The 14,486-nt window shown below is 41.3% G+C and overlaps 1 protein-coding gene across 7 annotated transcripts in view; it reads left to right on the top strand.

Annotated features, from left to right (window-relative positions):
- PRKN (parkin RBR E3 ubiquitin protein ligase) overlaps positions 1-14,486 on the top strand; it is a 1,163,789-nt gene that overhangs the window by 413,656 nt on the left and 735,647 nt on the right. For 6 of the 7 annotated variants that reach the window (XM_032485308.1, XM_032485306.1, XM_032485312.1 and 3 more), the window contains exon 4: positions 8,024-8,145. In XM_032485308.1, coding sequence (XP_032341199.1) covers positions 8,024-8,145 — 122 coding nt within the window. The remainder of the gene's footprint in view (positions 1-8,023; positions 8,146-14,486) is intronic. The other variant, XM_032485307.1, reaches the window with a different exon arrangement.

Raw genomic sequence — 14,486 nt, 5'->3', positions numbered from 1 at the left:
TTTCTTAACAGGTTTCACTCACACTTAGAACATTTGAAATAAGGAGGTTTTAAAATCATTTTTTAAAATATCAAGAAAGGTGTCACTCCTGTCAGAATACTTAAGAAATTCTATTGATTCTAGTATTTTGCCAGAGATTACCATTTCTTGGTATAACGTACAATTTTAGAATATGTGCACCCCCTTAAAAATGAGATTTGCTTTTCTTTACTGATAATTGCTGTACCTGCGCATTCTTGCTGAAGGCCATGCTGTAGAACGTTAATGGAAGTTTCCATGAAACCTTTAGCGCTGGTTGAACGAGGGAAGGGGGGTGGCGAGGCTGATGCTGAAGCAGTCGGTGATTGCTGGCAATGGTCCTTAATTGCCAGCCTGTGTTCAAGTGCCACTTTTCAGCAGCCATTGCTTCCGTCCCCCACAGTATTTAATAATAACCACCATCCGAATCAAGGTTATCACCATGCAGTCGAGGAGAACGCGTAAGTTTGTAATCAGGAAAACTTACACTCAAATCTCTGACAACCGCATGGCTGCCTTGGGGACAGCACTCAACCTCTTTGAACGTGCGTTTCCTCATTTATGAAGTGGAGACGATCGTGCTTACCTTTCAAAGAAGAATAAGCACTAATGTGAGCAAGCCTGCCATGAAGATGAAATTTTGGAATCCATTTTGAATCTCCTTGAATAACATTTTACAAATGACACAATAAAAAGCAGTTTTTATTTTGGAAATGCTTTATTTTTTTAAGTGCATTAGCCAGCTTGAAAATGTTACCCGCTAGACTGGACCCGTTTCATTGTCTACTGTATTCTTTCCTAACTTTTCTACAATCCACCTGTGTCGCTTGCTTATATAATAATAGTGATTCATGGAAAGAAATGTGACTCTTAAATCAATTTAAGGACTTTCCATCATGGTTTATATTCCATAATATTATTAAATATTTCATTGTAAAGGATTTGGTTGGGTTTGAAGCCATTTTAAGAAGAATTATACCCCAGACATTTCTAAAACTTTAGAGGTAGGTTTAAGATGGAAATAATGTGTAAGAATTAACATTCGTAGAAGCAGAAGCACAGCCGCCCGAGGGAGCAGGAGGAGGAAGTGCCCACAGGCGCGAGCACCTGCGAATAACCCGAGCTCTAAATTTTTTGACAGCAAGTAAGAAAAGCTGACGAGCATCAGACACTGCAAGGGCCGCAGCTGCGTTTCTCCTTTTAAAACCCTCACAGAAGCGTGTGAGTTAGGTGCTGTTCTCATCTCTGTTTTGCACATGAGAAAGCAGCATGAGGGTCAGTTGAGCCACCGAAGGCGATGAGGCAAGACTTGGGCTGGACCTGGACGGGTGTGTCCCTGGCTGTGGAGGTTATATTCTGAGGAAACCGGACACAGCCATCTGCGGCGTCAGCAGTTTCTTCCCCCTAAATTTGAGTTGGGGGCATTCACTCAGCATTTTGAAGAGCTGAGAGCTTTCTGGCGCCCACCCTAACCATCCCTGCCTGAGACCTTTTCTGAGAAGAGTAAGCGGCTGGGTTTACCCCGCTTGGCTTCAAACCTGGTTATTTATTTAACCTGTTCCTTGACTTATGCTTATTCTATATTTTAGTCTTGGCAGGGGAGGTTTGGTTATTACTCTTAAAATGAATAATGAAAGAATAAATTGGCAACAACAACAACAACAACAAAACAGGCCAAGACATTAGCTTTCATCAGCAGTTTTTGCCTCACTGGATTAAATTATGTTGCAGATACATTAATTTTAAAAACCCGAGCACAAAAATTGAGAATTAAGTTATAACTTTTAAGGGTAGAGTCTCCCTCTAGGGATTGCTAAACATGTTTTGAAAGTGCATACACTGGATGGATGATTATACAATTGGAAGCTGTTTATAACACGGCATTACCTTGGTGACTCTGCAGGAGGTAAGACTGTGGCTTGTTAAAAGTGTGCGGTGGTGAAGCTGGATTCAGTGGGGTGCAGCAACCCACTGGAAAAGGATTGAAATAAAAGTGTTTATGTGTAATGACCATCCTGCTTTAAAGTGGTTCTACTTGTCAATTTTCAGAATTCATTTTTTTCACTCCACATTCAGTTTACTAATTTCTATACAAAATTTTAAGTATTCTTTTTTTAAATTTTACTTTTACTTATCATACTAATCATTTTGTGATCTTAAGAAAATATTAATGTTGCCAATCTAAAATATGATATACGAATACTTTGAAAAATGTGTGAAGTTAGTCCAGCAAGTTTGGCTCATGGAAAGGTGTTCCGAATATTTGGTATTAATGGCTACATTCTATTTAATGTGAATTTTGCTCTCAAACTACCATACCTGCTATAGCTTTCATATCATTTGAAAAATGGGAGACTTCGTTGACCTGGCAAATATTTACTGAATATTTACTAAGTTCAAGGAACTGCATATGAAACAGGGGGCAGTGTTGCATACAAGGGCTGTAACAATAGGAGAAGTAGGGCAAATACAGAATGTGTATGGGGCCAAATCCTTCTTCCAGTTTTCATTAGGTTGGAGTGGACCTGAGCCTTGTGTTTTTGATGACCCAAAGCAGGTTTCATGCAGAGGAGATAATTCCAGGAGTAGCACTGAATGGATTTCGTATGGAACCTTAGACCAATTAATTCAGTGTGCACTGTTCAGACTAGAACTAATGGCTAGTACGAGGCCAGCGTAAGGAAGAAGGGGTTCTGCAAAGATAAGCCTCCCGGCCGGCAGAGGGAGTACTGATTTTTTTCACCTAAAGTATATGTGTTGTGCTCACGAGCGATGTGATCCAGCAAATGTGGTCGAGCACAGGCTGAAGGACCACCATCCAGAAATATGAGCAAGAATTCTGACAAATGTTGCGGGGGAAGATTCTCTGTGCCCCAGCTCCCTATCACAGGGCCAAGGTCACAGGTTCAGAAACTCTTTCCATTGGTCTGTTCCACAACAGGTTCATAGGAGTCAAACAGGACTGAGGTTACTCCCTAAGTGACTAGAGGAAGAGGTAAACCGAGGGAACATGGCAGGTTACAGCTGATCAAGGCAGCTAATGGCGCAGACAGCAATAATATCCTTGATACTTAGAAAACAAGAACAGAGTGATCATCAGAAGGAGGCAGGAGGGCTGAAAATGTGGAGTGCCAGGCCGGGCAGTGGTGGGGGGCTGGATGAGCTCTGTGAAAGGTGCTCACTCCAGGGGCTCCTCCTCATCAGGTGCCGGCTTCCTGATGTGAAGACAAGTCTGTTGTTTAAAGGTGACCAGACTAAGCTGGGCACTTTCCTACTCTTAGAAGTAAGTTTTAGGGAGATATCCTTATGGGGAAGTCAAGGGAAGCATTCTTAGAGGAAGTGCCATTGCAACTGAACCTTGAATATATATGGGTCAGATTTTGAAGCTGGTGCTGGCAGTGGAGAGGGGCAGAGGTGTGGGGGGGTCGGGGCTGGAGGAAGGAGTGGGGATCAGCCCTGCTCTGCCTCTGACACTACGCAGAACCCAAGTCTCCACCCATCTCTGCCCTACCTCCCGGGGCCTCAAGTTCAAGCCTTCCCCTTTCCCCTTCTTTCTCGCTACATTGTTTTTATATTAGCACACTTGACGCCGGCTATTGGGCATCTTGGTGTGACATAAGAATCTTCTTAGTATCGCTGTCTGCCTGCCTAATTAGGGAGGGGGAGAGGGGACAAGACACACCGTTGTTACTTATTCTCTTCTGTGCTGTCTGCTTTGGTAGCTTCTACCCACATATGGCTGTTAATACAAATTACTTAAAATTATATTTAAAAAACCCCAAAATAATAGTCTCTTGATAGTTCTAGCCAAATTCTCAGTAAGCAGCTGTAGCTAATGGCTACTATGTGGGAGAAAGCGGATGGAGTACATTTCCGTGGCCACAGAAAGTTCCTATGGGCAGTTCGTTCTGCTTAGTATTTCAATATGCTCATTCGTAGTAAGTATAAGTTTAAACCAGTGTGTCCCTGCTGCTTTACAGCATACTGACACTGAGCATCATTTTGCCAGGGTATAATGTGTGTTGAATCTGACTCTCTTCTCCCCTAGAAAACAGATTATCCAGGCAATTAAACTCTTGACTCTCTGTGACAACCAGTGATGGAAACTTCTGAGGTCAGTGACAGGTTTTCATCAGAATCAGAATGACTTTTCCTAAGGGTTTATTTATCTTATTAAAACAACATCTTCAGGCCATAAGCCCATTATCTAAAATACATTAAAGGTGGAAACTGTGCACATTAGGCTAGTTTTTCAAAAAGCCAAGGCAAATAATATATATTCTTTTTAAATAGGGATTTTGCTCAGTACATGGTGAATGTTGTTAATGTTTTTGGCAATTTTCTGGACCAAGAGAGTAAGGGAAAAGAAAAGACTCAAGGAAAGATTATGTTAGCCAGACAAAGTGGGAGAGAAAACCTTAAGATAATGATAAAATGATAAACACTATGGATGCTCTGAATGGACATAGTGACTCACACTTTAAAGGGGCCCTGAACACTAACTGTGCTTTTAACTTCCATCCAGACAAAAACAAACAAACAAAAAAACTTCTGAAGTCACTTTGTAAAATCATCACGTGAGTAGACCAGACTTCCTGGTTCGTGATACAAGTAATTGTACAAGCTCACGGATGGCTTCCGGGTTGGAGGGGAGAGCTTGTTAACAGGCTCTTCAGCAGGAGTGCTTAATAATATGTGTTTATAAATATTAGCAGTTGGCCTTGCTGTAGATCAAACCCGACACCTTAGTCCTTCCTCCAGATTTTTTTTCCAAATTTTTTTTCTGAGAAATGCCTTTACACAAGATGCTTCATGAGAGGAAGGCTTCTGAGGTCTGGTGGAGGTTGGAACGGACTGTGCTCTGTACTTCCTGTCCCCGGGAGTCTGTAAAGTCCTGAAGTGAGAAGACTTGCTTAGCTTGGCATCACCTAAAAAGTGGTTTGACTGAAGGATTCCTGGTTTTTTGGCTTGACACCTTTGAGCAGCCTGCAAAGCACTGCAGTGTCTGTAAGGGATACTTGGGGTCTACTCCCTTGGTCTGAATAGAACAGCTGAAACAACCAACTCACTCAAAAAGCTCTATTGTTTTCGATGAAAAAGTTCTTATTTTTAGGATGTTGAAGGATTTAGGGGTGAAGTAGCATGATGTCTTCAACTTAAACATCATTCAGCCGAAAAAGTATGTATGTGTCGTACATGTGTGTATATGTACACACACAGGGTGCACTCAGAGTACGGCGAAATATTCACAACTGGTGAATTACAGGGAAGGTTGTCATTTGTAAGATTTTTAAAGTATTTCTATATGTTTAAAACCTACTATATAAAAAGAGGGAAATCTATAAAGACAAGCACAAGCTGTTTTGATTGTTTTGGGCAGTGAAAGGGTTGCGATATGAGAGAGTTGATTAAGAGAGAAAAAGGATTTTAAGATGCAGCTGAAGTAAGAGCAGGAAGATTCACATTACTGACCGGAGACAGATGTATACCGAGGGAGAGTTTTCTGGGTCCTCCATCCCATGGCTTTGCTATTCCTGTAGGAGTTATGGCTCCATATTTGAGTCTACCTTAGACCCTTCCATCAGGTCCAACGGGAACCTTGCCCAGAAGATTGTCAGGGTGTTGTTCGTGCTTATCCCTGTCCTGTGCACTCCAGACCCCAGCCTGACACAGACAAGCTTGCCAGTTTTCAAGAGTATGATGTAGCCAAATAGGTGGGGGAAGCCGTCCTGAAAAGCGGCTCTCAAGATTTACCTGAAGCCCTCGCTGCTCAACCAGCTAGCGCCAGTAGCTTGAAATTTGCTGTAGCCGAGATTGGCCTGACCTTGATCTTCCTTAGACCGGCCATTAATCCCCAGCTGGCGCTGGCTCTGGGAAGCACTGTGTAATAGATTGCATGTCATCTCGTATGCTTCTAGGGCGCGGGCTTTGGCATGCGGTATTTTCTGACTAACTTCTCAAGGACTTTAGTGAAGGTTGTAGCACGCAGAGGTGGGTGTCCCAGTCTTCACATTCTGCCTGGCTCTATCATTAGCTGAAACAATATTGCAAACGTTGCTATCGCCCGAAGGGAGAGAGAAGAGTCATTTAGTTTCCTGCAGTTTCTGAGATGCTTCGTTTACTATTGTCAAGTCCTTGCTAATACACTCTTTCAACGATGTTAGTGTCTCTGCAATCTCTCCTTTTTCTTCCTCCTTTTTTTTTCTGTTTAACCTTTACAGTAGGTTATAAAAATTGTGAATTGGATTTTGTTCACGTTGCTGATACCTGTTTTAATGATAAAAAGCTCCTGCCTCCTTCACTAAGCTCATCTTAGTACACATTAAAACTGTCACAGTTCCTGTGATCTTCTGTCGGTTGTTATGGTATTTCTATAACTTTAATATATGGTCCTATCTGTTGCATTTATGATACACATAAAACCTTAAGAATATATTTTATGTAATCATTATATTTGCTAATAGCAATGTGATATTCATAGACTTGAATATCTTGCACATTAAGGCACTAAAGCTGGAAAGAAATGTCACAAAATCATAGCTTTTTATCAATATAAATATATATTTAAATTTTATCTTCCCTTTCATGCTGGAAGCTAAATATCAATCTCTGGAAAGCAATATTTACAAAATATATTATCAATAAATGATGAAATTATAAAACTTTTTTAAATTTCTTTTTTTTTATTGAAGTATAGTCAGTTCACAATATTGTGTTAATTTCAGGTGTACAGTGTAGTGATTCAGTTATATACACATATATATTCCTTTCCTTTTTTTTATTATAAGCAATTAAAGGTATTGAATATAGTTCAACAGCATCTTCATTGTGTTTACATTCTACAAAGAATTGTCACCTATAATATTAGTAAAGATGGCTAGACAGATGACACTTAAATTTGTCTAAAAAGGCTGTTTTTGTAAATTAGTAAAGCAAATGGAGCTGCTTAAGACTTCGGGATCTTTTTTTGTTTTCCCATTATTTTTGTATTAATTGTTTTTAATAATGCATATGCATTTAAAAGACTGAAAGTTTTCACTCATAATGGTCAAACATATTTACTTTTCATTATTTCTAGGTGTTCTTGATGATAAGAGTAAAATTTTGAACAAATTTTTATGCCATGACCTTTCATGTTACCACCACCCACTAAGAAGTAAGGATTAGAAGAACTATTTAATAATTTTAGAAATTTGGAAGTTGGTTATTTTACTGGTAAATGTGTCTGAGTAAAGTTAGTTCTTTGTAGATATACAAGTCTGAAGCCATTCAGAAAGACTCCCCTAACTTACATAATAATGCTACCCCTATGTGGTGACATTTGAGAGATTTGATCAGAGATGTTTAATTATCAATTTTTTGGGTCTAGTTTTTGCTCTTGAAAATGTATTATTTGAATAGCATTTGTCTAGGTGCAGAACACATGACATGCAAAACACCCGATTTCCACACACGGCTGCCGGGCCTGTTAATCCCCTCAGGGCTCTTGTTTTATTTTATGTGTGAATGTGTGTTGGAAAGTCTTCATTGGAAACTCTGCAAGCTGTGATCATATCATTCATGTCATGAGAAGTGGGCTGGTTTGTCCCTGTAGACAAGATTTTAAGAGGAAAAATCTGGAGCCTTCAGACTGGGTACAGACGCATGAGATAGAATTCAGGAGCGGCAGCCTCTGAATTTCCAATGGTCTTACATTCCTTGTCCTTTTCAAAACTTTAACAGCAAAGTGCGTTAAATTTCCCTGTGCTGCAAATACCCTTGGCCAGCTCTCCCGGCAGCAGGCTGCTACTTTGCTGGATAAGTCACAGGGCTGTTGGCAAGGAGAAGAAAAAAATTTCACTCTTTTGAGTATAAAACTAGATCTTCTAAATTAAACTGTTGTATCTTCATTGGATTATTTATCCTACTAATGTCTCAAAATGTTCCTGAGGAGTTAGTTTTGAAATTTGTCTCGATTTGAATTCAGCACTGATTGGCTATTTCCTCTGCTTCTTTTTCTCCCCAGCAGGTAGACGAGCCTACAACAGCTTTTATGTCTATTGCAAAGGCCCCTGTCAAGGAGTGCAGCCGGGAAAGCTCAGGGTACAGTGCAGCACCTGCCAGCAAGCGACGCTCACCTTGGCCCAGGTAAGCAGAGGCGGCGTGGGCAGAAGGCCCTGAAAACTGGACATGTGTTTCCAGAGTTGCCTTTCAGGATTTCTCATCAGATATTACCTATCATCAAAAATAAAAGACTTCTATGTGGTTGTAGTGGTTAGTGGTATCCGAAGTTTCATTTAAAAATATACTGCTCTGTAAAAGTTAACGTAGTGCACGGTCATTGCCACCATTTCTTTAATCCAGGCCATTTGGAAGGAAATGCAGAGGCTGCTTTCATAACAGTGAGAGGTTAGGTTTCAGCGGGGGTGGGGGTCTCTGAGAAGCTGCCAGGAAGGATCCTTCTAAGATCCTGGAAATGTTTCATATCTCGATCTGTGGGATGGGAACGTGGTTGTATGAGTATGTCAGAATTCGTTCGACTGTTGGTTTAAGATTGGTGAGCTTAAGTTGCTAAATGTAAGTTATATGTCATTTAAAAACTGAAAAGGAAGGTTACGGATCGACGAACAGTATGCACATAAAGCAGGGGTTGGCAAAGCACAATGTGTTGTGGCCTCTGCTTGTTTTGTTAAGTCCATGAGCTAAAAACGGTTTTTACATTTTTAAGTGGTTGGGAAACATCAGAAGAATAATATGGCGGAACCCATGAATGTGACATGAAGTTTAAATTCCAGTCTTCGTTAATGAAGCTTTATCAGATTGCGGCCCCGCCCATGTCTGCCCGTGTTGTCTGTGCAGCTCATGTGCCCTAGAACTGGATGGAGTAGTTGCAACACAAACTGGATAGCCTGCAAAGCCCGGCGTGTTTTCCCTCTGGCCTTTTAGAGAACAGATTTGCCAACCGACTTCTGGTGTAAAACACAGTCACAGCTAGGCCGTGATAGTTGTGTAGGATCTGGCTAAATGTTGTGTGGATGCTAATGTGTGTAGGGACGTGGCGGGCACTCTGGTCAGCTCAGTGGTGCGAGCATAGGCAAGGAGGCACGAAAGGACAAAGAACTTTGGGAGCATCAGGGGCCGAAGTATAGAGCAGCCGTTCCCACATGGGCCGCAGTGATGGCTAGAGCGTTCAGATTTTATTCTGTGGCTAAGGGGGGCCAAGGCAAAGTGCTACAAACAAAGACCACGTATAAAATGATGTTTTAGGACTGTTTCTCAGTTTGTCATTGGGACTGAGGCTGGTGACAGATTGAAGGCAAAGAGGTTAATCACCTACATACAAGGTTCAAAGGTGAGAAGCCGAAGGCCCGGGTAGGGTGGGGACCGGGCAGAATGGATGCAGGGGAGCGCTGAGAACGAGCCTGAATGATGCGCTGAGAAAAGGGGAAACTGTGGCTCCCTGACTCAAGCCTGGGGAAAATGGTGCAGTTACTCAAAAACATAATTCAGCATTCGGCTATGATACAACATTTCAGCTACATGGGCAGATCCGCTCAGGATGACAAATCCATGAGGGATGCCTAGCTTTGTCCTGACCCCCTGGCGTGGACCTTTTTCTGGGGGGGTCACTGCACAGTGCTTCTGTCTGGGAGACGTGCTGTCTTAAAGTCCCGTAGTTTCTCTTCCCCCGGGTTCTCTCCTCTGCCACTAGCCTCTCACAGTGCAGTAAACAGCCGCCTCTAGTCCTCTGATCTGTACTCCAGTCCTGGTTGCTTCAACTTCCAATAGGTCTTAATGAAAACAGCAGTAAAACATTATTATTGAACTCCAAGCGTAATTTTTTCCTTGCATTATCTCATTTAATTGTTTCATAACACTCTGAGTGAAGTAACCCTATTTTAGATTTGAGGAAAATTAGGCTTAAAGAGATTAAGAAAACAAGAACTTGTATGTAGTGGACTAGGGGTTTAAACCAGGTGGGTGATGGTCTAAGTGCTAAGCTCTGCGGTCTCCTTCTTTTTACTCCACGGACAGGTTTACCCCAAGGTCATGTGCTCACACATGCCCAGTGATCAGTCAGGTGATTTAAAACTTAAGTCAATGTGGACAGTGGGTTGTGGTGAGGACTGCGGTGGGTGGGCGAGGCCAAGGGCCCGTGCAGGAGGCAGCTCCTGCCAGATTTAGCAAGTAGGGGTGAGGGCTCATTCTGGCTGACCTTTTATTTAATCAAGAGAAACCAAGAATGTGGAATTTTATGTGAAATTTCTCATTTAAAAATATGCTATGTGGGCGAAAAATGGCAAACAAAAAGGATAGAACAACCTGCAGCATCTGTCTAAATGGACCAAACCGAAGTGGAGCGTTGTGGGGGTTAAATGATACTTTGGTATTCGGTGCTCAGCAGAGCCTGGCTACAGTAAGCCCGGATTAAAGGGAGGATCGTTGAGAGGCGTGAGCTGCAGGCGGCGACTCTGGGGCCAGGCTGCGTGGGCTGGACTCCTCACTTCCTGCTTGTGTCAGCTGGGGGACATCTGCTCACTGGGATAATGGTGCCTACTTCTTATTTGTTGTGACAATTAGTTAATATATGAACAGTAGCTGGAACATAAATACTTAAATATTTCAAATGCTTCATTATTGTTGTTTTATTATCAATACTATTATTATTCTTCACATACACATACTGTATCGTGTACACATACATACAATACATGTACGCACACTTACACAGACTTCACTGTGACGTCAACCCAGCCCTCACCTAACTCCCTTTAGAGAAGCAAAGGCATCTGCGCTTCCACCCTGTCCACCAGGAGGCTCCATGATGAAGTCAGGTCGCCCTGCTCACCTGGACCAGCGCTTTCTTGGAGGGGTGATGTCACCCATCTGGGGTCTCTGGCCTGCCACATCTCAAGCACCTACTCCCCTGACCACCCTGGCCTCTGTCTGTTCCCAGGACTGTTCCATATTTTATTATTAAATTCATACTTTTATTATACCTACATTATTTTTCACTCTGCACATCATTGACTCCTCTCTTAAGTTTTTCTATAGTTATCTGGCCTTTCCTCTCATCATTCACTCCCCTGACAGGCCAAAACTTCAACTACCTTATTACAGATATCATTAAATTTCTTTTCTACATTCTGTGCAATTGTCTATCTGTCCATATCCCAAGAGTCTATAAACCTCATAAAATCAGGTAACTTGTCAGCTTGGGTCCCTGGCTTACTTCCAGCACCTCACATGGTACCTTGCCCATTGCAGATGGCATCTGTGTTTGAACTTCCACACATTAATTCAACAGATCCACACACTTTAGGAATTCTCTTTGGCATTTTATGATTATATTGATCATGGTGATTCTGATTGTTTTGCTACAATTTATTGACTTCCTTCCATACCTTTATACTCTGGTACTTGTATTTTTCTCTAGTTCTCACGATAGAACTAAAAAGTAGATATTATTGTCCAGTGTTTTCAACCAAGAGACTCCATGAAGTTAAGTAATGAGCCCAAAGTTACATGGTTAACAAATGTTGCACCAGGAGTAAAAAGTCTTTTCTGTGTTCCTCCAAAGCCCTGGGCTTTTCTAGGGTAGACTGCTAGCTATACAAATCTAGTAATCAGTGTCCTATTGTCTAACTACTTCCCTTGTATCTAAAATATCATTCAAAAGTGCTCTTGGAAAAAATATGCTTAAGGATTTAAAGAAAATGGAATCAAAGATGATTTAAAGATTATTTAATCCAGTTTTAGTACATTTACTTGATGTAGCATAAACTGGTACCCAACAAATGAATAGACCAGACCTTTCATTTTTTTTTTTTTATTAATAACAAAAGTCCTCACCCAGTAGTGCCTTCAAACAATATCTCTGTGGAACAGCCGACTCATCACGCTGCCAACTGGCCTGCAGGTTAGGGCGTGGCAGCGATGGAGCAGGCGCCGAACTTTGCGAAGGGGAAGCATTTCTATGCAGAGAATAGACAACTGTTAGGTTTCATTTTTGCCAAACTTTATAAAGATTTCCAGCTTACACAATTTCCTCTGGTCAGGAAAAAAAGAAATAGGATCTTGTGTGGCTGACTCGTTATAGGGAACAGAGTATAATTTACCCGAGCTTCTGCAATGAGCTTTTTATACACAAGGAGAAAAATTGGAACCTACTTAGCCACCTAGATTATTGTTTAAAACATAATTTTATTTTTTCTGGTCTGAATAAATCAGTCTACAATAAACCCCATGCCTTTCATGAGTCTCAGGAACCTCCTAATTATTTTTTGTCTGGGATTTATTCATAATTCCAACATGTCTCAATGCTGTTTGTTTTACATGTGAGATAATGAGCCACCTCTCACACATAACACTCTAAAACTGAATTGCTGAAATGTTTCACATTTAATGTGATACTCGTAATAAACTGGCAAGGAAGGTGGACAGCCATTTCTGTCACAGTGTTAAGGACGGGGAAACTGAGGTCTGAAGTTTCGGCCTGACCTTCAGGGTAAGTTGAATATCAGCTTGGACACCAGGTTCTCTTCTGTCTCCAAATCAAATGGTCTTCTTTAATTCATGGTGACCTTGACCAGGGTTTCTACGAACTGAAATAGCCTTTCGAAAAATGAATGCTCACTGGAAAATAGTGAGCAACGACTGATTGGAAAACCCGGCAAGCAGCCAGTTTCCAATTGCCGGTTCAAAGCTTGTCCTCTCAGGTCCACACGTAATGACACAGGGCTGACCACGGAGGGAGGTTGTTTTCTCCACACGCATACATTCCTGATTGTGTTCCTGAACAATAATGAATGCTTTAAAATACCCTGTGTCATCACTGTTTCCCTCATTAGTTTGGAAAATCTAATGACAAGTAAACCACATGCTCAGAGCCTTTTTGTTTTTAATCAGAAAAGTGGGCAGAAAAAGTAAGGTCTCCCAAGACGTGCAGACTATATGCTAGAATAACTAGAAATTAAAGAATTCATATTGGAAAAAGAAACAGCACCAAGAGGCTTGAAGGTGCTTTTCCCCCTCCCTTTCTCCTTGAGTCCTGCCAAATTCAAGGTCAGAATGTCGATAGACCTTATTCCTTCTACCATCAGTCCTGTCATTAAATTGTAAGTGTGTGTGGTGGTGAGTGGGCCTCTGGTAAGGGAGAGAGAGAGAGAGATATCTTTACATATTTATATATATAAAATCAAGTGTTGCCCTTAGCGCAAGCTCTCAAAGATTTCCCAGCGCCAATTTATATAAACACAAGACGACCATAGACTGTGTGACTTGTTAAAAATCTTACCTGGGCTAGTGAAATTCAGTTAGATTATGATGCTGCTGGTGAGTGTGTCCCTGAGGATCACTCAGAGGGTTCCTTCTCCTGAGCTCTGCAGGCTTCTGCTCACTAAGTCCTAGCAGTGTTCTCTCCCACGCTGAGGACGAGGCAGCCTGTCCCTTCCACCCACCATGCTCCAGATGTCGCCCGCGTTCTAGATGGTTGCACCTCCTGTGGAAATCAAAGCTTCTGTAAGAGGAAGAAACTGATTAGTTTTTCTGATAAGATACAGGCTTAAAATATGGTAAGGATGTCTATGAGTAAAATCATGTATTGGCTCCAATAATTACCAGAAGATAGAAAGGGCGTAGAAGTGAGGGGTGAGAACACATAGCACACAGCATTCTGCTTAGAGTCCTGGGCTCTGAGCTGCCTGGGAGCAGAGAGCTGGAGGCAGTGGCCTCTGTGGTCCTTTTGCCCATTAGATGTTCTGGAACTGAATTCTGGTTCTGTCATTTATTAGCTGTGTGATTTGGGGCAAGTTACTTAACCTTTTTATGTCTCTGTTTCCTTGCCATAAAATTGAAGTAAAAAATTCATGAAAGTTATTGTGAGGATTAAATGACTTAATTCACACGGTGCCTGGCACATAATAAAAATTCAGAGACAGTTAGCTCTTATTGTTATTTCTTCAGGTGAAGAAAACGTTTGGTTTTCTACCAAAAGAGCACTGAGGCAACTGCTGAACTCACATTGTAAACTGACACCTCCGGGCTTTTCAGGTCTGATTAAGTTCAAATTGTTAATTCCTCCAGCACAAACTGTGGGTAACCTGAGTTATCCGCCATTAACATCTTTTTGTTTGCACTTAGTTTATTAGTCTTAAAATGAATCATAAGCCAGGAGGTTACTGCAGCCAAGAGCTGTAGATGATTTTTTTCCCCTACAATCACTTTAATTACTTTATCTCAAAAAGAACTTTATCTTTGCCACTCTAATGAGATACTCTGCCATGGAATAGCATTAAAGCTAAAAGGTTTCTGATGAGAAATGGTGCAATAAATAGAGTAAGATGTAAAATGCCCAGCATGATGGATTTTATTTAAAATTGGTTTATAGATTAGGAACAATTTATGTGGGGAAATTTATTAAGAAATATAGTCTAAATGTATAATTACTCCTAAACTTAATATTTGTTAGAGATTAATTGTTGGTCGGG

This window comes from Camelus ferus, chromosome 8, assembly GCF_009834535.1.
Source record: "Camelus ferus isolate YT-003-E chromosome 8, BCGSAC_Cfer_1.0, whole genome shotgun sequence".
Classification (NCBI taxonomy): Eukaryota; Metazoa; Chordata; class Mammalia; order Artiodactyla; family Camelidae; genus Camelus; species Camelus ferus.
This window is presented reverse-complemented; position numbering and strand designations above follow the sequence as displayed.